Below are 25,133 nucleotides of genomic sequence, written 5' to 3'. Positions count from 1 at the left end.
CCCCCACCAACCCCCGTGCAGCGAGAGGTGCTGCGAGGTGAAGGGACGGTCAGAGACCTGTTGGCAGCGAGCAGCTCCGAGCTGGCAGTGTGGCTGCTGCTCAGTGCTCACCGCTGCCTTTGGGGGGGCTGTGAGGGGCTGATCCCGCTGTGAGAGCTGTGGGTGAGCGACGATGCTGGGGTGTGTTTGATCAGCGGCATCGCATCTGTGCTGTTTGCCTAACCCACTCGTTTACCCTGAGCTCGATGCCTGCGTTACTTAAGGACTTTACCTTTTGGGGGACTCGGGGGCATGCGTGTGGTGCATATGAAGGTGTTCCTGGCTTTATTCAGAGGGTGCCTGGAAGTTTGGAAGCGAGAGGATGAGATGAGCGATTTGGAGCTGGAGTGTGTGGGGCAGGAGTAAATTGCAGCGGTTGTTGGACATGCAACGTGATCCTGTAATTAGAGAGAGGTAATAGTCTGTGTGCCATGCTGGAGCTATCGAGTGTCTGCGCTGAGCAGTTGGAGTCGAGCTGGTTCTGCTGGGATTATGCAGTTGCAGAAGTAATGCTGTTTAACTTATCGTACAGCAGCTCCAGTGGGGTTGCAGGGATGTGTTCCCCTGTGGGTCCTCCTTGTTGGGTATTTTGCTTCTAGGGTGGTACATAGAGCTGCAATGGTGCTGCTCTCCTGGTTGGAGGAATACCTGATGTGGCCCAGTCCTGCTCCTCAGAGCTTTATTTACAAATGAAGGCTCAGATCGCACATCTTGGTCCTAGGAGAAAAAAGAAAAGCCTCCCAAAGGAACTGCTTGTGGGTTCAGCTTTGCACAGTTCACGCAGATGAAGGGTTTAAAAGGCTCCATAATTTGGTCTTGAAACTTCCCTGCCCCCACCACACTTTACTCTGTATACATATCCCTGTATTCCTGTTCCCAGGAGATGTGTGCTGGGGCTGTGGCTCTCTCTGCAGTGGAGTGGGATCCTGGGGAGCTGCTGGGATCCGGGGCAGTGCAGCACATGTGAGCCCAGAGCGGAGCTGTGTGGGCACCAACCCTTTCTGCAAGTGCTAATTTCCCCTGGTGTGCGTGTATGTATATATAGAGAGACATGGTTCATATTTAAATTAAGTCATTTTGAAGTAATGATGGCCCAGAAAAGTTTGAGAGCTATTTTGGCATTTGAGTGCTTCTATTTGAGAGACAATGGACTATACAGAAGCTTCTAGATATTGTGGGATGCACCTACAGCAGGAGGAGATGTAGCCTGATCTCTGACACAGTCTGTCTTCTCAGAAGCAGCTGTGTTTTACACATGTACCTTTCAGTCTGGATGCTGCTGTGCATCTCTAATGGCTCTGCACTGTGTTTTGGGCCTGTGATGTAGCCCAGGGGGTTCAGAGCAGCTCTGGCAGTCACGGAGGAAGCTCCCCGTGGTTGCTGTAATGTCCAGCAGTGCCTGGACACAGCAGAAGGCCGTGGTGACACCACCTCCTCTACACTGAGGGGGAGTGAGGGCTCTCCAAGGAGCACTAGGCAGTGGATCTGGTGATGGTCCTCTTTTCTCCAACTGCCATGGGAAAGTTACTGAAAAGTAGGGATGCTGCGGTGTTGATGCTGCTGGAATGGATACAGTTTTACAACCATGTAGGTGGTTTTCATGGCCAGTTCTGCTTCGTAACCAACAGCAGCTTTCTCTGCCTCCTCCTTCTTTGTTGAGGAGTAACTTGTAAGAAATCTGAGAGTTTTTTATTTTCCAAATCTTGTTCTGTGCACGTAAGGGAATGTGTAAGTGGGATTTAAACTTGTGACTGCAAACAAGGGGAGCTTGGATTTCTTACCTCTTGCTGTATAGCTTGCAAGTCAATTTTGAAGCTTATGATGCTGCAGAGAAAGAAATGGTCTTGCTTCCAGCCCTTTGCACCAGTCCCTTTACCATCCTCATGGTTTAAAAATAATCTTGCAGAGTAACAAGGAAGAGTGAGACTCATTTTAACTTGCTGCTTTCCTGATTTGCTTTTCCGCATGGCCATGCAGTTGTGCTGGCACAGAGGTCTGGGGTACACAAGCAGGACATGGTGAGGTTTTGTTATCGTCACTGATTTGTGCTGAGCTAAAGTGATGGTAAAAAGTGCAGGGTTTGTGTCTTGCAAATGGCTTCTTTAGCAGGAGGCAAAGCATGGCTTTCGTAGGCACCAATGCCTTGAAGCTTGGTCAGGTGCCCAAAAGCAAATTGAGATTTTCTTTTGGTGAATGCAGACACAGGTGATGATTATGTGTCTACAGACAGGATTTGGTTGCTGGTGCGTGCAGCAGGACACCTGCCACAGCAGCAGTGGGAGCTTGGCTTTGGCAAGGGAGCAAATCTTAGTGTGACTCAGATATGTTGGGAAGGAGCATGCAGCTTTTATGGGAGCAGGCTTTTCTGTCCATGAGCTTACTGGAAGTCACGTGTGGAAACTAAACTGAGGGCTAGAAACATAGTGCTGGTCGATGAGAGGGAGGTTGTGCTGGAAAGCAGACTTTGCCTATGTCTGTTTCCAGATGTGGTTATAGGAGCTGTGGCTCTCAGACTGTGCTCTACAAATGAGACTCAGTGTCCAAGTGAAGGCGATCCGCCACCTCAGGCAGACCTGGCACCCCACCTCGGGGTTCCCCAGGTCCACCTCCTGGCATCCAACAGGACAAAACAGCCTTTGAAACTGGATAGAAACACTTGGCTGGACAGCAGTTGTGGCTTGGGAGGGGAGAGAAGAGGATGGCTGTCTGTATTGAGCAGTGTGTATTTGCTCTTAAAATTCCTTGAAAGCTCTGAAGCTCGAACTTGCAAATCACTCCATGTGCTGTTTGCCATGTGTAATACTTCAGTGAGAAGTTTCAGTTCTGTATGGATGAGTTAATGCAGGAATTGTTCCATTTTAAGTGACAGGGAGCCAGTTACTTGTGTGATGCTTTGTGGTGTGCTTTTTGCCCAGTTATATTATGAATTGCTATATTTCAGCCTCCTGCATCCTTTTCTGCAATCCTCAGGTTTTCACTTGGTGTGTGTTTTGGGTGCAGGCTGAACCACGTTCAACGCTGGAGCCCTTATGATACCAAAATATTTTGTAATTCTCTGTTCACCTTTAAGCAGCATTGTGGATATGCCAGACTTTGTTGGTTTTTTTGTTTTGTTTTTTTCCCTTTCTGGAACTGAATTCTTTGTGCCTGCTAAATGTAGAAACGGCGTAAACAGATCCATTTTCTTTGCTTTCTCCTGGTTCACGTGTGCATGCAGATTGCTGCTTCTAGGTAGATTGTTTGCTTCCATTTGTGCTGGTGGCATTTTGCAGCTGCGTGCCTCTTGCCTGCTAAGCCCCGGCAGCGTTATTCCCCTAGCTGTGCACCCTCCCATTTTTCCGTGCCATCTTCCAACAAGGGTAGGCGATGTTATCGTCCTGCATCTGAAGCGGTGTCAGCAGATAGTTATTTCCCTTTCTCCCATCCCGATGCTAAGCACCTCCAGCAGGGATGAGTCTTAAGGCATGGAGCAGATCCACGCCTTGGCCTCCAAACTGTGTGGCCCTGTGTGGTAGGAGCGAGGTGCTCAGCTGCCCCTCGTGTGCTTTTTGTCACAGCACGTATAGGGGAGGGAGCTGAAAACGAGTGGCCTTCAGAGCTCGGTGTTTCGGCGTCGGAGGGCTTCTGGATGCATAAAATCAGAGAGAATGTGTCTGTGTAATCCGATCTGTTCTTGAAAGCCTTGCGGAGGGCCGCATGCTGCAGACATAAGCTGTGTCAATAAGAACTCTATTCACTCTCGGAAAACAGCCTCGTGACCGGGTTTGACTGGCAGGCTTCCGAAGGGAGGGCCTTTTTGGAGAAGGAGCTCTGATTTTGGCGGCACTTCTGACCGCCTTCTTGGACTCCCGCTTATTGTTGAAATCCTTTCTTGTTAACTTTGATTTTGCTGGGCTGGGATTTGGCACGGCACGATAACGGGAGCGACCTTCCTCACCGTGCAGCCCCACGGCAGCGCTTAGGAACGGGAAGGTGATGGATGTAAGAGAATATGAGGTAGGGCTGGGAGCTGTTGTGGGTGGGAGGGCGCGCTCGCGTGCGTGCTCAGGGTGCCTTATTGCAAAACAGCGGCACACAACGCCGAGTCCTTGTGAAAGTTGCAGATTGCAATGGACCAGGTGTGCATTTGTGCACCTTTGTGTCGCCTGCATCGTTTTGGCAGATGTCTGTAATACCCAGAAGTGTTGCAGGGTGAAATTCGGCTTTCACTTAGGCTGGCACAAATCTGCTCGGAAGCCTGTGTCGTACTAATGGCTGTCATTTGGCTGCTTGTCGTTATTAGAGGAAGAAAGAAAATCCCACCAAACAATATCCTTGTTTTGCTTTATGAAGTATTCTAGACCTGGCATATGTAGCCTTTTAAATCCTTGTAGGAAAAACCTGCTTGAGTTGATAAAAACGATGGCTACAAGATTTCCTGAAAGCGGAATCGAAATCAAAATAGCAGACTGAGCTGCTGCTTCACGTGTTGTGTTTGTGTAAATGGCATTTGGTTGCGCTACATGCATGATATTCAACATTTCTTCTGCTGAAGTCTCCAAGCCAATCTCTGCCTTTCCCTTCCTGCTGCTGACAGAAGAGATGCCAGGCTGTCAGTTTTGCACTGGTTTTTCCTTATGGGTCCCTCGGTCAACCTGGGACCTTTTTGCGAAGCTCCTGGACACAAGTTGTGATTTGGAAATAAGCTCATCTGTATGCCTTGCTGCGTAGTTTCTGTCACTGCATAGGAAAGCTTGTGAATATAATTGGGATGTAATAAATGCAAGGCTAAAAAAAAAAAAAAGAAAAAGAAAAAAGCGTGGCACAGAGCTGTTATTTAAAAGAAACGCAATTATGTTTTAAGCCAATTGAGGCTTGACTTAATTTCTTAGCGTTTGCTGGTGACAATGCAGTAAAACCAGAAAAAATGCCTGCTCTGAACTAGGAATGTGCCTGCTGGAAGCTGCGAGAGCTCCAGAACGTGGCCAGGCAGCTGAGCGCTGGCCTTCTGCAAAGGCCTGATCCTGTCTGAGAGCTGCAGTAAGAGATGGGTCCTGGGCTGGGTGGGGTGATGATTAGGCCTTGGGAGAGCAGCATGCAGTGGAGGGCTGTGACACAGGGGCAGGAAATGCTGCTCGCTGCTGCTTGTAACTCAGGGAGGCTGCAGCTGGGTAATTTGTTTTTACTTCCTGTTCCCGGTATGTTTGGGTCAAAAGTAGCAGTGTTTTTCCATATTAAGATGTTTGGCTTCATTCTGCGAGGCAGCAATAAATCTCACACTGTGCACAACGTGTTTCTTGTATTTTGGGGGCTCTATATTGCTGCCTTTGACTTTTAATTTGGATGGTGAAACCTTTATTAGGACCTCTCCTGTCACATAGACCTGCTTTTCAGGGGAAACAGAAAGCTTTTTTTTTCCTTGCTCTGTTTTGGAAAGAGGCTTTGCCCTAACTCAGGACCCTGCTTTGCTTATGTTACAGTTTTTACCTAAAAGGTTTTTTTGAGGTAGGAAAAAGAAACAGTAGCACAGAGCTGTTAATGGGGTTACGTGGTTACACGGTCTGTGCTGGTCCCTGAAGCCTGCAGATGCTGGAGGTGATCTTCAAGCACACAGAGCAGCTGGCTGAGCATCCGTCTGTGCTCCTCCTGGTTCTAAAGGGAGGAGCAGGGCTGGTTCTGCGTGAGGTTTGGTTGGCACTGCTGGAAGGAGAGGCCTGCTGGGCTGGTAACTGCAGTTCTGGGCCTGTGTCGTAATATAACACATCAGGCAGCTTATGCTCGGGTGCCAAGGTTGAAATGAGGGTGCTTCTGCTGCTGCTGAAAGGCAAATTTGTTTTGTGTCCCATGCTAGGTGGAAGGTTATACTTCTAAAAACACCCTGAGATCCAGACATGAGGTACAGGGAAGTTTCTGGAGTGTCTTAACAGTAGATTTTCTTATATTTTGTAATATTATGCCACCGTCTTGTCCCTGTAGTGATGGGTGAATGCAGCCCGGCTGTGCAGGCTGGTCCACGCTCCCCCAGCTGGGTGGCCGCACTGCTTTGCATGCCAGTTGATGTTAGGAGCAGTTTCCCCCCCAGGTCTTGGAGCTTCTCCACCTGCTCAGCCAACCTGGGGGGCTCATCCTTATCTTAGGGTGCACACCCAGTTCCTTCTGCATTTCAGATGTAAATGACTTTCTGTGCAGGTAAGGAGAGAAGCAAATTTGGGTGGAGCTTGCTTATTTGGGAAATGGTGGAAGCTGACTGAGAGAGGCACTGCTACAAGGCAGAACCTTTGGATGCTCTGAGTGTCCTTGTGGCCTCTGTCATCTCCGCAGAGCCTGCTGCTTACTGCCCTTCAAATGGGTTTTGGCACTGGAAGGTGCAGTCTCTTTCCTCTGCTGTTCTCCTTGGTCTTGTAAATGTTTGGCCTGGCCAAGAGAGGGGGCAGAACCGCCCAGGCTGAGGGCAGCCAGAGCTTAGGGCCTCTGGGAGTGTTGGTGCAATGGAACTTGGAGGGTGCTCAGGCCTGCAGAAGAGCATCTGCACAGGTGGGGCTGGGCTGGTCAGCAGCAGCCTTCTGCAATGTGCTGATGCTGATGCATTTAACTCAATGCTAACTGTTACAGTTGCATGCTGATTAATATTAGAGTAATGCTTAATGTAGCTGTTGCATAAGGCTGTGAGCAAAGGCAGGTGCTTTTTACCGGTAGTAACTCCCTTTTTGAAACAAATGGCTGGACAATTGAATTGAGCTGATCCTGTGCTTCTGGAATTGGCCACAAACTACATTTCAAACAACTGCACGCAGATGCGTGCGCTGTAGGCTTGGAAATGCATTGCCTTGCAGGGACCAGGTGAGTAAATGCTGTTCCTGAATAGAATTCACACCTTCAAGAGAAGCCATTTAAGTTTAAAATCTCATATTGGTCACTGCTGGCAGCTGTTTGTTTTTTTTCAGTCCCCTTTACCCCTGATACATGGGGATGTTGCTGCTCCCACTCCCCAGCTGAGCCTGTGGAAAGGCGCTCTCCTCTCTTGCCTCAGTGGTGTGCACTGGTGGGGCTTTCCTATCTCCTGGTGGCAAGGAAGCCATTAGAACTGCAGAACTTGTTCACAGAGTTATGCAGCAGTTACCTAAAAGAGAGAAGATAGGATGCTTGTTAAGTTAACACTACAAATGCTTTTTTAAGGCACCTAGTACAACAAGACTGCTGAGGGGGAGAAGTCCATTATAGTGATTATAGTCCAAGTATAGTGTCTTTCATGATGGGCAGGAAGCGAAGCTGACTACAAATGGGAGCTATACTGGAAGATAAAAAACCATCTATATATTTTGAAAGGTAAAAGAATGAATTTAAATTCATTTAATGTCTGTAATCTTTGTATTATTAGCTATGATCTGCTGAGAAGCACTCAGTCCTGACTGTTTTTTTTTTCCCTCCCCTTCCACAGAGCAGCATTAATAAGAACTGAATGTTTTTCCTGACCTCTGCCTTTAGACTGTGAGCTCCCAAGAGCACAAATTACTCTTCTGTATTTTTGGACAGCATCTGCAGGTATTGAAACCTGCCACACAGAATAACAGTACAGCTCAAGATGTGCTGCTGCAGTCCTGGGTCACTTAGCAAGGATCCAATCCTGTGCACTGCTTACAGGAGGAAGGCAGTAGGGCTGCAGCTGGGTGTGAGGTGCAGGGCTGCTTTTAAGGCCCTCTTAAACCAGAATGTTTCCAATGTGGTTCTCAGCACGGTGGTCTCAGGGAGAAGGATTTGCTAAGCTTGGAGAGTGAGAGGGATAACACTGCAGGATTTGCTGATAAATGCCTTCCTGGAGATGTACCGAAGGGGAAATAACAGATGTAACGCTGTAGATGTGCCTGATGCAGTACTGTTAGTTGGATTGTGGAGATAAAAGAGGTGAGGCTGGCTTTAGGATTGTTGTTTGCAAAGATTGAGCTTTTAGGGTGAGGAGAGCAGAGCAGCCACATCTGCCGCCTTTGGGTGGGAGGTTTTTGCGCTTGACTGCCTTTTCTGAAGGAGAGAGCTGGTGGCTGTCCTTGTGCAGGCAAGTTTGCTTCGATTTCTACAAGAATGTGATGTTGTTCATCTTGGAGACTCGGGCAACCAAGACAGAATTAAAGCATGAAATCTGCTTGCTCATGACCCGAATCCCCTAATCACAGCCTCGTGTAAGTGAAGGTCTTAGGCTGGGTTGAGTAAAGGGCATCTCCATGCAAGAAAACGTACATCTGTCCTCAGCCTTCCAGAGTTAGAGAGCTTACTGGTGTTGAAACGTAGTTGAAGGGTGCCCTTGCCTTGAGCCAGAGCAGCTGTGTGTGTCCCTGCTTTCCCCTGTGTCAGGCACAGCACCAGAGCTGTGGTGAGGGCAGGTGCCTGGCCCCTGGGGTGAGCCTGTGCCTTTTGGAACCCTGCCTTAATTTGGTTGGGTTACAGCCTTAATTTAACCTCTGTTCCGCCGGTTTTTCTTCTTTAGATCTGGGAAGGAGCATTAATGTGGTTCATACAGTAGTGTGGCTACTTTCACTGACCCTGTGATTTGCTTCTGACTGTCTCTGTTTTCTGTGGATGTTTTTCATAGGGTGCCTCGCTAATGCCAAGCCAGTGGTAATCCCACACTTTGAACTTTGTGTTCGACTAATTCCGGATTGTGAGGCTGCAGCCAGAAATGTAAGATTAGCTGTTTCTTTTTTCAAGTAGGTGGCTGAACAGAAAAAGGAATTTAAAAAAAAGGAAAGGAATTTCATCCACTTTAGATGAACCGGTAAAGAAAAAAAAAAGCATTTGGCTTCAGGGATCAACTGGAAAAATGATCCCATTTTTGGCATGGAAGTGGAGAGAAGAGCATTTCAGTTGAAAAATGTAGAGTTTGTTTATTTATTAGATGAGATGTAGAGGTCTTGGCCTTGAAGCACAGTTTCAGCTTAGAGGTAGAGAAGAAAAATGGGAGGAGAAATGCTGCTGCTCCACCACTGCTCCCTTCTTGTGAAGAAGTGCTCCAGTTTTTCTTTTGAAACAAGCTGAGAATTCAGGTTAGTCACTGTAGAACTGAATAAATAATTTCTCTGAAAAACACTGCCTAGCTTGTGATTGTAGCAGATGTAAAGGCAGATGAAAATGTTGCTGTGAGAGTACTTTAAAAGCACAGTTGGCTCAGATAGGCTGTTGTGTAAACCAGGGGAACATCTCTGATTTTCCTTACCTGAGGATCTGGCCTGCATCTTGTTTTTCATCTCCTTTCCTATCCCACCCCCGCCTCCTCCCATGATACAAAAGGTGAGTGTGTGCAGAGGATTTCTTGCAGCATGCATTCAAGGACGGTTTTAGAGCTCTGAATTTGATCAGGAGGCTCCTCCTGGCCTCACAGGGGTGTTGTTTGCAGCTCCTGTGCATCTCATGTGAGGCTGTGCTGCTGAGTGCTGAGAAAATAGCAGCTCAGCATCACGTTGGGTACAGATCTTTGGGTTTTTGCTAAAAATGGCAGAGATGTTCAGACACCGTGCAAATGCCCTTGAGAACCAAGGAACACCTGTGTTGTCACCTGAAGGTTGAATTTATAGCAAGCTGCCTTCTCAAATAAGCTGATAATGGGTTGGTTGCTAATATCTGACTGATGGGTTGATATTTGCACTGCTGCTGTTAGTACGTCACTGGGATCAAGGTCTTCTGGTCACGAGGTGGATGGAGCACGTCGGCCAGACCCTGCTCAGTGTGGGATCCCGGGTGGGGATGGGGTCCCAGCGGGCTGGGGTGAGGGCTCAGAGCCTCATGGGTTGCCCGAGCTTAGGAAGGAGGGAATACAGGGAGATCGTATCAAGTGATGGATGGAGGAGAGGCAGGGCTGGGACCTGGACCAGGAGAAAGGCCTTTGAATAGATGGCGGCATGTGAGGGAGCGGTGTCATAGGCACCAGCAGGAGCCTTGTTATATTTGGGATAGAAGCATGGCTCCTGTGTACAGTATTGCTGTCTTGTCTTTTTGCTATAGGATGACTGACCTTCAGCTGAAGCTGGATGGTCAGAGCTAACTTCTGTTTTTGTGTGAGGCTGGGACTCCGTCTGAGGAAAAGTTAGTGTTTGTTCATTGAAGTTTTGTGTTGGGGTGGGGATTTACATTGCAGAATGTGAAGCCGGTGTTTCATGTTGGCTTTCTAGCTACTGAACACGTGTGCTTTTAAAGAAAGTGTGGTTCTAAGGGAGGCTTTTGTCAATAAACTCTGGTGTTTGTGCAGCATGATGGAGAGTCTCATGGCTCTGCAGGCTAAAGGGGGATGGAGTGGAGACAGGCCTGTGTTGGAGTCCCTGTGCGTTTGCTTTGCCCTTAAGGTAAAGGATTAGGCTTGAAGAAAAGGAACGAGGTCAGGTCTAGACCGAGGAGTAGACTCTGGAATCCAGCCAGAAGCGTAAGTAAGGCTTTTCCTGTAACAGCATCCTAGATGTGGCAGTTGTGTTGACTTAGCCGAAATGAGACTGACATCTGTAGGTCAGGCCTGATTAAAAGCAAAGGAGGGTGGAGAATAGCTCCACGGAGTAAAGAGGATTTAAAGATAATGGCAGCGGGTGATGCACAGCCCTTACTTGCGGAATTTGACTTGGCCTTGGACTCTCACCCTGTGAGCAGGGAGCTCTGTCAACCTGCAGAGCACTGTGGCTGCTGCTCCCTCCTTCCCTTGTTTGCAGTGCGTTTGGATTCGTCCCTCCAAGCCTGTGACTCTTTGGATAGAAGTCTGACTTGAGCTTTTGCCTTCCACCATTCAAGGGAGGCCTTCCATGCAAACCTGCTGCTTGCTGTAAAACCGTTGTTCTACTAAAGGGTTAAATGTCTGGGTCTTTTGCTTGCTACTGATGAAAGACATGGCATTGCTGAGCACTGTGTGCCAGAGGCTGCTTCAGAAAATATTTCTATGTTCCTTTTGACCCCTGCATCTTTCTGCCTACCTTCAGTTGTGCTGGCTGCCCAGGATGCTGGAGGTTGTTTCTTTGCTAACAGAGAAGGAAAGAAGAGAACAATTGCACTTCTGAAGCAATAACCATCGTGCTTCACATTGTTTCCAAAACTGTGGTTCACTGCCACTGGTGGCTTCTTACATGCTGAATGTACTGCTCTCTGAAAGGCATGGAGGACTGCCATTATTTGAGATGGGTGAACTGAATCACAGGGAGGCCAAGTGACATACTACAAACACAATGAAGGAGCTTACTGCTGCTGCAGTCAGAATGCAGTAGGGTGCTTCCCTAGGAGGGGATGTGAGCCTGGGGGGAGCTTTGGGGAGTATATGTAGGGATGTCTGCAGTCTGCTGCCAGCCTTGCAAGAGGGAGGCAGTCTGCATCACGTCCAGCTGCTGTCAGCTTCCCACCTCACACAGCTGTGGCTGGGCTGGCCTCTAGCCTGGCTCCAGAGAGGGGCTTGGATTTTCTCCCTGGGGGCAGCAGCACAGTCTCAGTGCAGCTCTCCAGGTACTCATGCTTATTTACTTGCTTGGAAGCATTCTGGGACTGGTCCACTGTTCTGACTTTTCCCTGATTATTTCTGTCAGAGGAAAAATGTCTGATTTGATTAGGTGAAAATCTATGTAGTAAAAATCTGAAAGGAAGGGGGTGCATGGTTTCTCCTTGAAGCAGAAGGTGAAGTTTCTAAATGAAAACCTTTTCTAAGCAAAATGGAAGTAGAGAATTACTTGATATGGAAAGTACTGACTTCCCTACCAGCCTTGACTTGCCTTCAGTGGGGAGGAAGTGGGGAAATTGCCCTCAGCCTCTTTGGACCAGCTCTGCCCGGTGGTTTTACCGTGAAGTAAGAGTTGCACCAGAGCTGCGTTAGCCCCCTCTGAACTCAAGGGGCATGTGAATCCTGCCAGGTGTTGCTCCCTTCTCTGTAGCTGTGGCACTATGAAGTGCCCACAGCATTTCTTGGAATTGCTCTTCGCATTCAGGCACTCAGTCCAGCCAGCCAGCACTGGTTGTCGTGGCTGTTCACATCAGTCTGCTAATAACTCATACACTTGGGGAAATAACAGTGCAAGCACTGATATTGTTGCACAGAGTTCTGGGCCTCTCTGTCAGGAGACCAGCAGTTGTTTGATTTTGTGGAAAATGAATGATCTCAGCTCTCATTGTAGTCCCTAAATTCATTTTCAGCTGTGACAAGGGCCAGGATTTAAACTTGTGTCCCCCAAAGTAAAACGCAGTTAATTAGCCCACTCTATCATGCAGCCATTCTCGGTTTAACAAAGGCAGTGCATTCAGCCAGGCAGTTCTTGCTCATAAGCGATGCTGACCTTTTGAGCTGCATGTATGGCAGCGTGCTTGCTCAGAGCCTAAAGTCCATATGTTTGCATTCCCTTTTCAGCAGTGCTTCTTAACCCCTGTGTACTGCCTCATTATAATGCTGCTGCTCTCAGAAACTTCTGGCACCTGTGCGTGTGTTAAGCTTGAATGATGATTTGTGTTATGGCAGTGACTGTGGGTTCCTACCAAGATCAGTCTGCTACAGAATGAAAGAAAGGGGAAGGGGTTTACACCCTGGGGAGCCCCCAGGGTAACACACAGGATTATGTGACTTCAGTCAGTAACTGCCCCCTGTGAATGGGGTTCATGCAGTGATGGAGGGATAAGTGAGATGGCCCCAGGCAGCTCTTGGTTTCCGGGCTGGAGGAAGGATGTGGGAGCCCTCATCTTGAGTCCTTGGCTTCCTGTTCTTAGCCAAGCACATCTCTCAGGCTGCAAATGTGTTTGCGTCAGAGGCTGATAAGCAAGAGCTCAATTCGAGTGCTGATGTGGGAGATCAGATGTGGAGAGGTACAACTCGCAGTAATCCAGCAGGAATGAAGAAGCCCTGTAGTAGGGGCTGTGCTGTTCCTGGTAGGTCAGGGAGGCGATGGGTGCTTTTGTTTGCTGTCTCCCTGTTGGTTTGAGTTTAGCTTGGAAAGGCTGGGGCAAGGCCATGAGCTTCACAAGCAGGTCAGGCTCTTGGGAAACTCTTCTACCTAGCTGCTGACCTCAGATGGGATGCTGAACTTGGTCCTGCAGCGGGACTGCTTGGATTAATGTTTGTTGAAGTTTGAATCCATTGTACTGCTGTGAGGCTGTACAGTCTTGAAATACTGTGTTTCTGCCTTGTGTAAATACCCGATTGTTTCCCTGATGGCATCTCAGCATTTAGCAAACTGGGGTCTCAACATGCAGTCAGCTGGGTTAAGGGAAAGGGCCCTAAGTCTGGGTATAACCATTGGCAGTGCTCCAGAAGGTGGCTGCCTTTAAAAAGCAGAGGGCCTTATTTTCAGACCGCGGCATCTATTTAGATTCAGGCTGTTCAGCAAGTGCACGTACTTGGCTGCTTACTGAAACCTATACTTACTGATATTGTAATCCAGAGCTTGTGTTTGCAGGCGGTGCCACTGGGGTGAATGCAATCCTTGCACAAAAAATCATCTGTATGTAGATACTAGAATGTGAACAGTGATGGCTGTGTGAGTGGATAGCGGGTCAAGACCCTCTGAAAATAGAAACACATTGATGTTGTTAGCAAAAGCTGCAGAGCGTGTTTTCCTTGAAAATGGTTATTCAGTATTGTCCTCAGTGCCTTTGAATTAAACATGCTGTAAGAAAGAGTTTGCTGCAATTCTGACTGTACTGGAGGATTGGATATTGGGTAGTCATTATCAGCCACCAGAGACGGTGGTGTGACCTGCTGAACAGACAGCAAGATGCATAGGCACTACCAGGAGGGGAATCTAAGGCAGGAAAACGCATGGAAAAATATGTATAAGTAAAAGTTGTGCAGCCAGCCCTTATGCAGCAAATAAAGCAAGGTCTTGATGACCTTGGCAGCTGTACAGGGCAGCCTTTGCATAAGAATGACTTGTGCTTAATATACTAGAGAAATTATTCAGGGACAAATACTCTCGCTTCATGCAGCACTGGGGACACATCTTTTTATTCCATTTGCAACATAGAAACGCAAATGCACTGCAGACAGGGTAGGAGGAGCACTGACTCCCCTCAAGCACTTTCAGCTCCATGTCCTGTGGTCTGGAGAAGGAAACTCAGTGCTGTCCTCCTGCCCAAGCTGAGCTCTCAGTGCTGTTAGCTGTCCCCTTCTCCTGCGGAGCTTGCAGTGGCTGGATGTGAAGGCAGCATGATGGGCGCCTTCCTTAATTAGCCCATGTGGTTTGTGTCAGCTAACAAGAGATCTGCTGTACTGCAGGCACGCAGAGTAGTAACGAGAAGGATTGATAGGAAAATATTAGTGTGAAGGAAGGTGGTGGCTTTGTTCCTCTATGAAAATGTATTTTTACTTGCAAATCTAGGCATCTGCAGCTCAGGAGGTGTAGGTGGGCTTGGGCTATCCGGCGCTTTGCTACTGCCCTGTAGCAGGGCTGGGTTGCTAAGTGCTGTGTGGCCATGGGAAGAGGAGCTGTGCCCAGGGCTGTGTCCTGCAGAGCCCTGCTCCTGGGGCAGCTCAGCACCTCAGAGAAGTGCTTTGCTCTGTTGGCTGTGCTGCGGTGAAGCAAGCAGAGGGATCTGTATCTGCAGGCTGGCACAGGCATGGTGTGCATTACATGGCAGGAGATAGGGACTGGCAAGGGTTTTTTTTTTTTTTTTTTTTTTTTTTTTTAATACTCCTGACCTCCCTGTCAGCATTTCCCATGCTCTGGTTCTTGTATGCAATTCTGAACTCAGCCAAGTACAGCTCACCTGCTATTCTGTGTGGGCAGGCATTGCCTGCAGAGCCTATCTGTGGTGGCTCCCCACATTGAAGCCTGGTCCCTCTCCATTTGAGCTGGGACAGATGGACCCCATGCTGGCTGCATGCTCAGTGTGCCCTGGGACCCGGCCAGTCCCCGTGCTGCCATCAGCCTGGGCTCTGCATCTGCTCCACGTGGGCTGGCAATCTCTTCCCTGCTCAACAGCATCGGCATTTCGCCGAGCTCTGCAGGTAGTGCTGCTTGCAGATTCTTACTCACTTCCACTGGTTTCTGTGAGGTTTTTCTCACCTGCTGAAGAGATCAGTGCTGTAACTGCCCCTCTTCAAGAGCAAATCCATCCTGTGAGTTCTGCCGGAGCAGTTTTGGAGGGCTGTTTTGGAGAGATACTGGGAGAGGGCCAGAGATGATGTTTGTTAATATTGATCATGGGAAATGTAATTATTGTGGATATAAAGTGTTAAAAGTTAAATTAAAATGGGAGATTTGGAAGCAGTCAATAGATCAATTCAGAGGCTGGGATGAAATGCTCAGGCTTTCAAATAATAATCAGATTTCCAATGAAATCTCCATTGTGTGTAATTAAAGGGGTTGCAATATTAAATCAGGTGTTAAGGGAACGATATTTAGAGGGTGCTGAAAGAACCAAGATCCAGACAAAAAGAGGGTGAGCAGAGGCGCTAATGGCGCATAAATGATGTGGAGTGTGGGAAATATATGAAACTAACAAATAAAACGACAAAAAGGGGAGAATAATGGCAAAAATCCCTGCTGCAGTGCCCAACACCTGCTTTAGTGGGCAGGGGCCTGGTTTGTCCTGACAGATCCTTCACATTCCAAGGTCATGGTCCACCTATATGCATGCACATCTACAGCTGAGATGGTCTTGCTGGCAAGCCAGCCTTCCAGAGAAGTGAGGACAGCACATTAAAACCCATCAGCAGGAAGTACTGCCATGCAGAAGACTTCCAGGATATGTAAAAATAATTACCAATCACCACCATGTTTCAGTTGATGCATGCAATTGGTGCTTTGTGAATAGGCAGAGGGAGCAATTAAAGAGAGAGGTGAATTAGGTTCAGCTCTATCCCCAGTAGGATATATGAGGTATCGAAGGGCATGTGGTATTTCCAGGACACTTCTTTGAAATTTGTGCTTTTTCCCTTGCCCTGCAATCCTTAAGTGTGCAGAAAAAGCAGCGGAGTAGTGACTCCCTAATTTAACTGGCCTGTGAGTAATGGCAGCAAACAAGATCTGCTCTGTCAGTGAATTTCATTTTCTGGTGCTGCAAACTGTGCAGGAGGAAGCACCACAGTTCCCATTCCCCGAATACTTATTTTTGCTCTAATTCCTAAAAGAGATAACTCAGAATATGACCCAGACCTCGTGTTTACTGTGAGATCTGCGCCTCTGAAGGTAATGTTGCCATGGAGGGGGAAGCACTTCTGTGTTAGATCAGATGGATGAACTTTCTCATTAGCCCTGGCTATTTATTCCTAACCTGTGCCTGTGATGTGATTAGCTGTGAAGATGTAGCTGTGAAGCTCTCCAGAGCCTTGGAAGATGCATGTTTTAACAGTATGCTCTTCACTTTGTTTTATAATCCTGGTGGCAGCCTCTGCTGGTTAGTTCTTGAGGTTTAAATGCTGATTAGGTTAATGGATTGTAATGTAACCCCACCCAGCCGGTCATCAGTCCCTTGGAAATGCCTTGTGATTGTGCTCAATATTGCTTAATTTCAAGCCCTGCCTTACCTGCAGACTTGGTGAGGCTGGAGCTTAATCTGCTCTGTGAGCAGTGGGGTGAGAGCAGCTCTCCTGGGGCTCTTCTGTTAAGGCCTGTAACTTTTCCACCTGGTGTAGCTGGGCAGAGGTAACTCAATCTTGTGCTGCAGCCTACAGAAGAGCTGCTTTGTTAACGAAGCCTGAATGCAGGCTAGTTAAATTGTGGATCTTGTGTTCAAGATCACTGTTAATGTTTTTTTTAATTGCAAGGGTTGCAAATGAGGCTTGTTTGAGCTCCTGCAAAAGGTTGGGAATTGTGATGTTTCATCCCACAATTGCTCTGTCACTCTGACCCTCCCCTTTAAGGGAGAAATAAGCTTCACCAACTGCTGTACATAAATCTTTAACTTACTGCTGACACTGGAAGTCCCTAAAAAGAAGTGTCTGAGAAGAGACTGATGCTTGGCCTGCAGCATATCAAAGTGCTGGGAGCAGGGAGATCTGAGTGTGATCGTGGCCAGAAGCTCCGAGGGAGCTTATCTTCATCCTTCACGTGGAGCTGTGAAGTCCTTGCCAGAGGATGCTGCGTGTGCGTGGAGCTCACACGAGTGCTGGAGAGACTGGTCGAGGAGCAAGTGAGCAGCTGGTTGGGGAAAGCTCGTCAGGCAAACCACAGCAGGCTCAGGAAATCCTCTGAGTTAAAAATAGTGGGAGGCTGGGAGAGTATCGGGCTGGGAGATAGCGCGCGTCTGCCTTGCTGTTGCTCTTGGGTGGCAGTGGGTGGCTGCTGGCTGCTCGTCTTGGCTGGGCTCCAGGGGAAGGAGGGCCTTCCCTCCGTCTGCTCCCTTTCTCAGAGGTGCTCTGAGCTGTGCTGTCCCATGGGGTGAAGAGGGGAATTTGAGGATATGGGTTCTGCTGAAAGGAAAAGGGCATCCTGCTCCGTGGGAGCGCGGGTGGGGTGGTCCTCTCCTCATACAGAGGGGTTGGGGTTAAGTGGGGCCTCAGCATAAGCCTGGTGGGGCGGCAGCGATGCGTGCGCTGCGTCTGTGTCAAGTCCCAGTCCTGTTTTTCCTGACCTGAATGCATGGAACAGCTTGTTCTCTATTGTCTGTTAACCCTTACAAAGGCGCTTAATCTTGTTCTCTTTTGTTCTGCATTGGTTGTGCTCGGCGGGGTCAAGTCCCTGCCTTTGGTGCAGGGGCAGCGCTGCGCTCAATGGCTGTGTGCCGCCAGGGCTGAGCGGTGACGGAGTTAATTGCGGAGTGGTGATGGCCCTCCCCAGCCCAGGATCTGCTCCCATGAGCTATTTAAGCCTCTGTTTCTTGCATCTCCATGCCAATCAGATTAGCCAGTGCCAGGAAACAGACCACGGCCTGCTTACTCTTGAATGCACCCTTTTTCCTTCTTACCTGTTTATCCCAGTCAAGTCACTTCCTGCTCCACCTGTTTTGTTTTTTTTTTTTGTTTTTTATTTAGCTGTTTTCCTTCCTTTTTGTTTTGTCTCCTTCTGGCCCATCTCGTCCCTCCCTGAGGTGATCACACTGCATTCTGCCATCCAGCCCTGGCACTTGGAAATGGGCCGAGTCCGGCTCCTGCCGTGCTGCTTTGCAGTGTGTCACCTCTGCTCTGCCGCGCTGTGTTGTTCTTGCTCTTGCTTTCCTCCACAGTGCTCATCCTGCTGTAACTTGGATTCCCCTTAATGTGCAACAGTAGAGAGATCCTCAGTTCACCGGAGCAACTGAAAGTGCTCATTTTTCCAGCAAAGAAAAGGAAATGTGGTCAGGGGGAGGTGAGTGTTCCCTGCTCACGTGGCTGAGAGCTGCCCTGCTGCCGCTGATCCCTGGGGCTTTTGCTGCTTCTCCAAACTGGACCCTTCTGCTTTCTTGCTGCTGATTTCACTGAGGGATTTGCTGCTGCAAAAATAAACTCAACACCCCCAGTCTCACAGGACATAGTGTTCCAGCCTGGCCAAGTGTGCCAAAACAGGCCCATCCCTTGCCTCTTACAAGGCTCCACCTTTATCCTCATTCTAAAAATAAAAGGCAAGGCTATTCATTCCTTCCTAGTCGCTCTGTTCTGTTGTTCTGACCTTATTAGACTTTCCCAATAGAAAATTTCATTGAGCTCCTCTAGTAGTGGTGAAAACAAACAAGACCATTAAACTTCCTCTGGAAAAAATGAATCTATATCACAGGGAATTGTAGGGAGCCAATTTTCCAGTGCTGAGTTTGTGCTGTATGCGTATGTTCCCTTGTATGTATTTCATAAACAAAGTTGTCTTCACATTTAGAAGACTTTAAAACAATTTTTATCCTTTAGATCTGAACTGGCTTGTCTCCTCCGATGGAAATAAGGGGCTTCTGTAATGTTATAAGGAGCTGATAGCTGGGGTTGCAAGAAGACTTTTTTTTTTTTTTTTTCAGACCTCCCAGGATAAATATATTTTGAGGCTTATGTATGTGCATGTACGTAGGAATGATAGCCAGGTGATAGATTGCTAAGCCACGTCATAAATTCAGTTTGTTGGACACCTTTGATTACCTCCTCTGCACTCTGCCTGTAATCATTCTCCTTCAAACATCCTTCTAATGTTCTTAACAGCAGCCAATTAAAACAAAGACTCCACTTGCCATCTATCCCCTCTTTCCTCTGCCATCATCCAAGCTCTTTCCCTTGGGGGAAGGAATTAAGTGCACTGGTGGTTCCAGGAGCACACTCTAGATTTGGGAGAGTATATCCCTGTTTTGCTTTTGTCTGTTGATGTTAAAGTCAGCTTTGGCAGATACCCAACTAAGCAGAGATGGGTGCTTGTGTGTTTGGGGCTGCAGGGTGCTGGCAAGAAGGATACAGCGCGTGGAGGGCACTGTTCATCCAGATGTGAGCCATGGCTAGCTAGAGCCTGTCTTCTCAGACCCCTGGTTTGATCGTGTGGTTTCACATTAAGCCAGATGTTTTCTGGAAGAAAAACACACCACAAGCATTAGGAGGGAAATCGAAAGTAATTCCTGTTGCTCAGACCTTCCGTGGGGGAGAAGTTGTAGGTTGTTGTGTCACACAGATGCAGGAAGGTGGGGAAATGATTGAAGATCTCAGGACTTGTGTTGATGTCTGTGACTCAGACATCTTAGGGGGAATGGAGGATGTTCAGTCACTGCAGAGTTGATTCACCTACCTGGCAGTGAGATGAAGAGCAATGAATAATAGATTCTGGGGGGTGTGGAAGGCAGGAGAGGCCAACACACTAATTTTAAGCAGCTTGGGAAGTGCCTTAAGGGTGACTTTGTCTTTTTCTTGCCTTTTCTTTCAGAGCTCAGCTCTGTTGGCTCCTCTGTGCACAGATGCCCAAGCCCTCTCTGTCCCATGGGCACACCAGGCACACAGCTCCTGGACACTCACCAGGCAGGTGGTACTGGGTGACAGAAGTGCACTTCCAGAATGGGTTCTTAATCCTTCTAGGTGCCTTCTGGCTCTGCTGTTCCCCCCACCCGTGTTCTGCTGCAGTGCTTCTGTGCTGGCAGGGTGTTTATTGCTGTGCAAGCAGGACTGGAGCAGTTGGACATGCTTTTCATCCTGTTGCAGCCTGCTGGAGTAATGGGGCAGATGTATATGTATGTGCGTGCTCCCCTCCTCCCTTTCTGTATCCTGTTTCATGCTGTAATGACTGTGGGGTCCAAGAGGTCTCATCATCTAATGCTTCAACAGCCTCTACCATAGATGTTTTATAATGCCTGACTGCCATTCTTGGGTTTTATCTGCAAAGCATCACCGAGAGAATGGTCCCCCTTGCAGAGGGACCGAGCAGCTTGTCCAGTGTCACTGGTGCTGCCCACAGCTGAGGCAAGATTTGAGCCCCTGTCTGCAGAGCCTGGCATCTGCAGACTAGAGCATCCTGTGTAAGTAGCAGCCTATGGGGACTAGCTGTATGAGAGCAGTGCTTCTGGGGCTTGAGGCTGGGCTGCCCTGGGTTTTCTGGTATACGGAGTGGAAAATAATCTCTCAATTGTTGGTATGTTTGCTTTTCCTGATTTCCTGCTTTTTTTTTTTTTTTTTTTTCCTTAATGCTGAAAGAAATTATCCTAAATATGTTGGATGCTTTTGTTGACTCTTCCCATATCTTTCAGTCATCACATTTGATTTGCAACCAGAGGACGCTATAACAGGGCTGAGTTGAGGAATAAATCAAGGCTGCCTTCTTCCCAGGTCTGAAGTCATTTCACAAATGATTCTTGGGTACCTTTGTGTGCGTTGTGCCCTTCTGTGTAGCCCTGCAGTGATAGGTGTTTTCATTACTGTGCATGACTCCTCATTTTGTAACACATCATGTAATTCAGATGGATTTGAATGTAGTAGCATAAAGGCTTTGGAGGCCTGCCCTGTGCAAAGGGGAAAATTACTGTCTGGCCCAGAGTGATGGCTTTGTGATGACTCCATTGTGTTCTGGTGCTCTGTGTTTGCACCAAACTGGTTCGCTGCCAAGTTACTTGTGGCTTATCCAAGCACTCAATACAAAGAATGTTGTAAGAAAAACTATTTCTGTTTTCTGCAAGTTCCTCCAGCCCAGAGAATTCAAGCTGCTGTCCGAGTGGCTGTCTCCTCTTCCTGCAGGCCAGTTTTCACCTGGCTGTGCAGCTAATGTTACCATGTGAATCTGCAGTGTGTTTGTGTGTGTGTGTATGGGCAGGGATGTACTTCAAGGAGATGGACTGTGAGACCTGAAAGGAAAATGCCTTCTTGTTACTTGCCCTGGGGGCAGTGCTGGAGAAGTTTCCTGGAGTGCTGGGGTTACATGATTGGGAAGTCCAGGGCTCCTTGTAGCCACAGCTGTTATGAGCCTGCAGCATTTCTCTTCAGCTCCTTGTGAGCAGGCTTCACCTTGCCCCTCAGAGCTCATCACACTTCGGCGTGCAGGACGGGCACTGCAGCCTGCATTCAGCTCTGAGCCTGGGGATGCCTTCCCAAAGTCCTTGGTCTTCGCGCAGCGCTCAGTGGCTGAGCTGACCTCATACTGCACTCATTCTGCAGCTTCATGGCACACGTCGTCTGGCTTGAAGGCTAAGACTGTGCTGGAAGCTTAGGAAAGGCTGATTGTCAGTGCTGCCAGCAGCATCCTGCAAAGGGCAGGTCAGTGACAGGGTTCCTCGCTGTTGGCTGTGTCCCCATTGGCCTGCCCAAATGCGTGGACACTTGGTTGATTGTCAGGGACCTTGGGGGTTTCTTGAGCACTGAGCAGGATAATCAGGTAGATTGTGGGATACATCTGCTTGATCCTATTTCTTATGATTACGTGGTGAGGAACAAGCCTTAATGAGCCTTGGCCTTTCCTGTCTCCTCTGTAAATCTGTTTGACTCAATTGAGCTCTCTTTGTGCCAGACATCTCTCTTTGTGCTTGGAGATGGAAGCATCCACCTCTGAAGCTGGCTGTGCTTTGAGCAGGGCTGTGGATTAGCTGACCTCTAGAGATCCCTGCCAATGCTTTTTCCCCTTTCTTTGTGAGTGTTTGTAGCTGGTGTAATTGTGGTCCTAACCCCTCTGTAGTGGTGCTGGCAGTGGAGGGGATTTTAGTGCTCGTTCACAGGAGCATCATAGCTGTTTCTGCACCACAGAGAAAATGCTGCCTTTGAGTTAACCACTGTGCTCTAACTTGCTTTCTGGCCTCTGGTCCCAGGGAACTGCCTCATGTGTGAGGCCAGAAGAGATCTGACAGGTGGGTTCCTTCCGTGTGTGTCTGTGTCTGGGGAGAGATGTGCTCAGAACGCCCGTATCTCACAGGTGGGCAGGATCTGCAGGTGGTCTCCATCACTCCTAGTGGAAAGCCAGAGGAGGAAAGGTTTTATCCTGTGCCTCGTCTCAAATAAATTGGTGGTAGGAAATCAAAAGCCCAGATGAACGAAGGTGTAGTAGGGGTTGTTACTTTTAGCAATGAATGTTTTTGGTGAAGCTGGGGGAAGTTCTGTGTGAAGCAGTGTGTGCTGCCCTGGAGCATCCTATGGGAACGTATTCATTCTGCTGGGCATGCGTGGGGCTTCAGCACTTGTAGCTTTCTGACTTTGTTCAGAGACAGATGATTACACAAAAAACCTCCTTAAACTGCAGTACTCCTATACTGGGTTTTTGGCTTAGAATTCCCCAGCAGACAGTGGCAAATAGCTGTCAGCCTTTTGCCTGTGGAAGTGTTTTGGAGAAGAGCCAGTCTCACAGGAGCAAAGGGGAGAGGTGTGCTTTGCGTGTTGCTGGGCAGGAGGTTGATGATGAAGAAAAGCAGATTGTGAAGATTTCAGGCAGCTGAGGGAGTAGGAGCACCATGGGCCGCAGTGAAGAATAATAGAGTTCAGAAATGGATTTTTTTTTAAATATTTTCTTAGATACTGCACTTATTTTTCCCATAGTTGTTTATTGCAAGATGCAAATGTGAGGAAACGCATTGTAATGGAGGGAGAAGCTCACCAAGGTTTTGTTTTTCTTTCTTTGTGCTGAAAGGTTTCCTTCTCACACTTCTTTATCTGTTGTTTGCTTTAGCTTTCTGATTCCTCAGCTGCCACTTTTCCAGGTAAGGAGCCCATGTCAGGCTAGGTCATGGCAGTACCATTATGAACAGAGCAGTGCTTGTGGAGGTGGCTGGTGGACAGCCTGTTTCTCAAGGACAGCAGCATGCAGCACTGCTGTCCCTGCAGAGCACTGCGTCTGTCTTCTGGGTGCTGTAAATCCAGCAGCTTTAGCAAGGTGCTTCTTGGCAAGCTTTGTATGGTATGTGGTGCAGTAATGCATCTTCAGACACCGAGAATTCAGTTTGTGCTGCTCATTCCATAGAGGTCATGACCAGTAACCCACGGTCCATAACGTGACTCCAAGACAGAGATGTGAGTGAGTGGGGGAAGGAGAATGAGTGACAGTGGCTTCTTGAGCACAGAGGTGTGTGGTATTTGCATGCACAAACATCCAGCTCTTGCACACAGCCATTTCTGTAGCTGGTTTGCATCCTGTCAGTAGAGCTTTTCCATTGCAGCAGCGCTGGGGGTGTTTTGTGTGTGGTTTCTGGGTTTGTCCTTTCTGAACAGACAGCAGTCAGGGCTGAGGTTGGACTCTTGGGTGTGCAGTGTGATCCTTGGTGACTCATGGCCCTCAACAACTGCAGTCAGATCTCAAACAGAAACTTTTCAGGCATGGCTGTGGTAGAAAATCTGCTGTTTTTCTGTTCATCTGGTAGGAGAACAAAGGCCTTACTTCTTTCCTGTTGTAAAAGTCTACCTCACATTAAGTAAACTGTTCCCTGAGGGAGAAAGTGTCCAGGTACAGACTGTTCACAAAGGAAATATTCAGAGTGCCTACCGAGTTCCCTAAGTGTTTGCTTAATATAAGGGCTGGAGCAAAAAATAGAATATTTTCTAATTTGAGAGCAAAAAATACCTCTGGCAGGTGGTAGAAAATTCACTGACCTTCTTCAGCTTGGATCCTGCAGCAGTAAGTGCACGGGCAAGGAGAAAGAGCTGCTGGGAGGCCGCAGTGTGTGCAGATCCCTCTGTTCCAAGCACGCAGCATGTGCCCGCTGCCTACACGCTGCTGGCACTGTCGCAGGAATTTGAGTCCGCAGCCATTTGAGAGGTTTTTGTGTGATGCAGGGTAAGAGCCTCGCTAATCTGGACTTGAGCAGCAGAGGATCCATGTATTGATCTCATGAGGGTTATTTTTGTGGTTTCTTTTGCTGTTTACAGCCGTGCCAGCTTTGCTTCTGAAGCACTCGTAAGCCCAGCGGAGCTGCTCTGTGATGCAGTCATGGCAGTACCTTCCTTGCCTCATGCTCTTGGAGCCCCAAATGAGCTTCTCGGATGTCACACAAGGAAGTGAATGTCACTGTGGCTTGGTAGGTCCTGGCTGAAGACGCTTGCTTTCCCCTCACTGGCTGTGAAAGCTCTCTGCAGTAGTGCTTTTCCTTTTCTTGTGCCTCACTGCCAATACGTGTACCAGTATGGCACCCTCCAGCAGAATCTTGTTGCTGACTCTTTGGCACCTTTGAAGAGCAAGGATGAAGCTTCCCGTGTCCTTCTTAATTTCTGCTGTGAAAGTGGAGAAGAAACAACTTGGGATGATGCTCTGGCTTTGCTTTCCATGAGGATGTGAAAATGCTGTTGGATTGCTGTAGTGCTCTAAAGGCTTTTGTTTCTCTTTCAGAACAAAATAGTTCAATGTGCTGTTTTTATTGTTCCCATTTCTCTTTGCTATGCAGTATTCCAGGAACACAGCATTTATTTGGAAGCTGGGTCTTTTTGGTCACTGAAACCATCCTGGTTCTGTCTGTGAATGAGAGGCTTCACATCCTGGCATATCATGGAAGAGACAGCGGATGCACTAAGTTGTTCTGCACTCATTTGGGTGCAACAAAAAGTTAGAGCTTGGCCTTGAGAAAACCCAGTGCCCCCTCACTGTCTGCTTTCTTGCAGCAGGTGAAGGGAAGTATCTTCCCTTCTGCCTCACCAGCGCTGTCAGTTAGGATGAAAGCACTTTGGCCTCTCATCTGAGCAGCCACGACCTAGAAATTGTTGAGGAACAGTAAATATAGAACCATACCTTGCTGCTTTTACTGAGTCACTTTTTTTTTTTTTTCTCTCTGGAGGGGAAGAAATAAAAAAAAAAAAAAAAAAAAAAAAAAAAGAAGGGGGGAAAAAATTAAAAAATAAAAGATTATAA

The 25,133-nt window shown here is 48.1% G+C and overlaps 1 protein-coding gene across 3 annotated transcripts in view; it reads left to right on the top strand.

Moving 5' to 3' along the window:
• Nucleotides 1-12,782: 12,782 nt before the first annotated feature.
• The window catches only part of MBNL3 (muscleblind like splicing regulator 3), a 71,306-nt gene continuing 58,955 nt past the window's right edge, over nucleotides 12,783-25,133 (top strand). Inside the window, exon 1 of one of the 3 annotated variants that reach the window (XM_042824798.1) lies at nucleotides 12,783-12,882. Coding sequence is in view for 1 of the 3 variants with exons in the window: in XM_042824799.1 (XP_042680733.1) it covers nucleotides 24,214-24,309 (96 nt within the window). In the remaining 2 variants the exon portion in view is untranslated. Of the gene's footprint in view, nucleotides 12,883-24,165; nucleotides 24,310-25,133 lie in introns of those variants that run through there. The other 2 variants (XM_042824797.1, XM_042824799.1) reach the window with 2 other exon arrangements.

This window comes from Centrocercus urophasianus, unplaced genomic scaffold, assembly GCF_019232065.1.
Source record: "Centrocercus urophasianus isolate 14NV4802_14NV808 unplaced genomic scaffold, USGS_Curo_1.0 seq_24, whole genome shotgun sequence".
Taxonomy (NCBI): domain Eukaryota; kingdom Metazoa; phylum Chordata; class Aves; order Galliformes; family Phasianidae; genus Centrocercus; species Centrocercus urophasianus.
The sequence above is the reverse complement of the archived record's forward strand: the minus strand, read 5'-3'. Positions and strand labels throughout refer to the sequence as shown.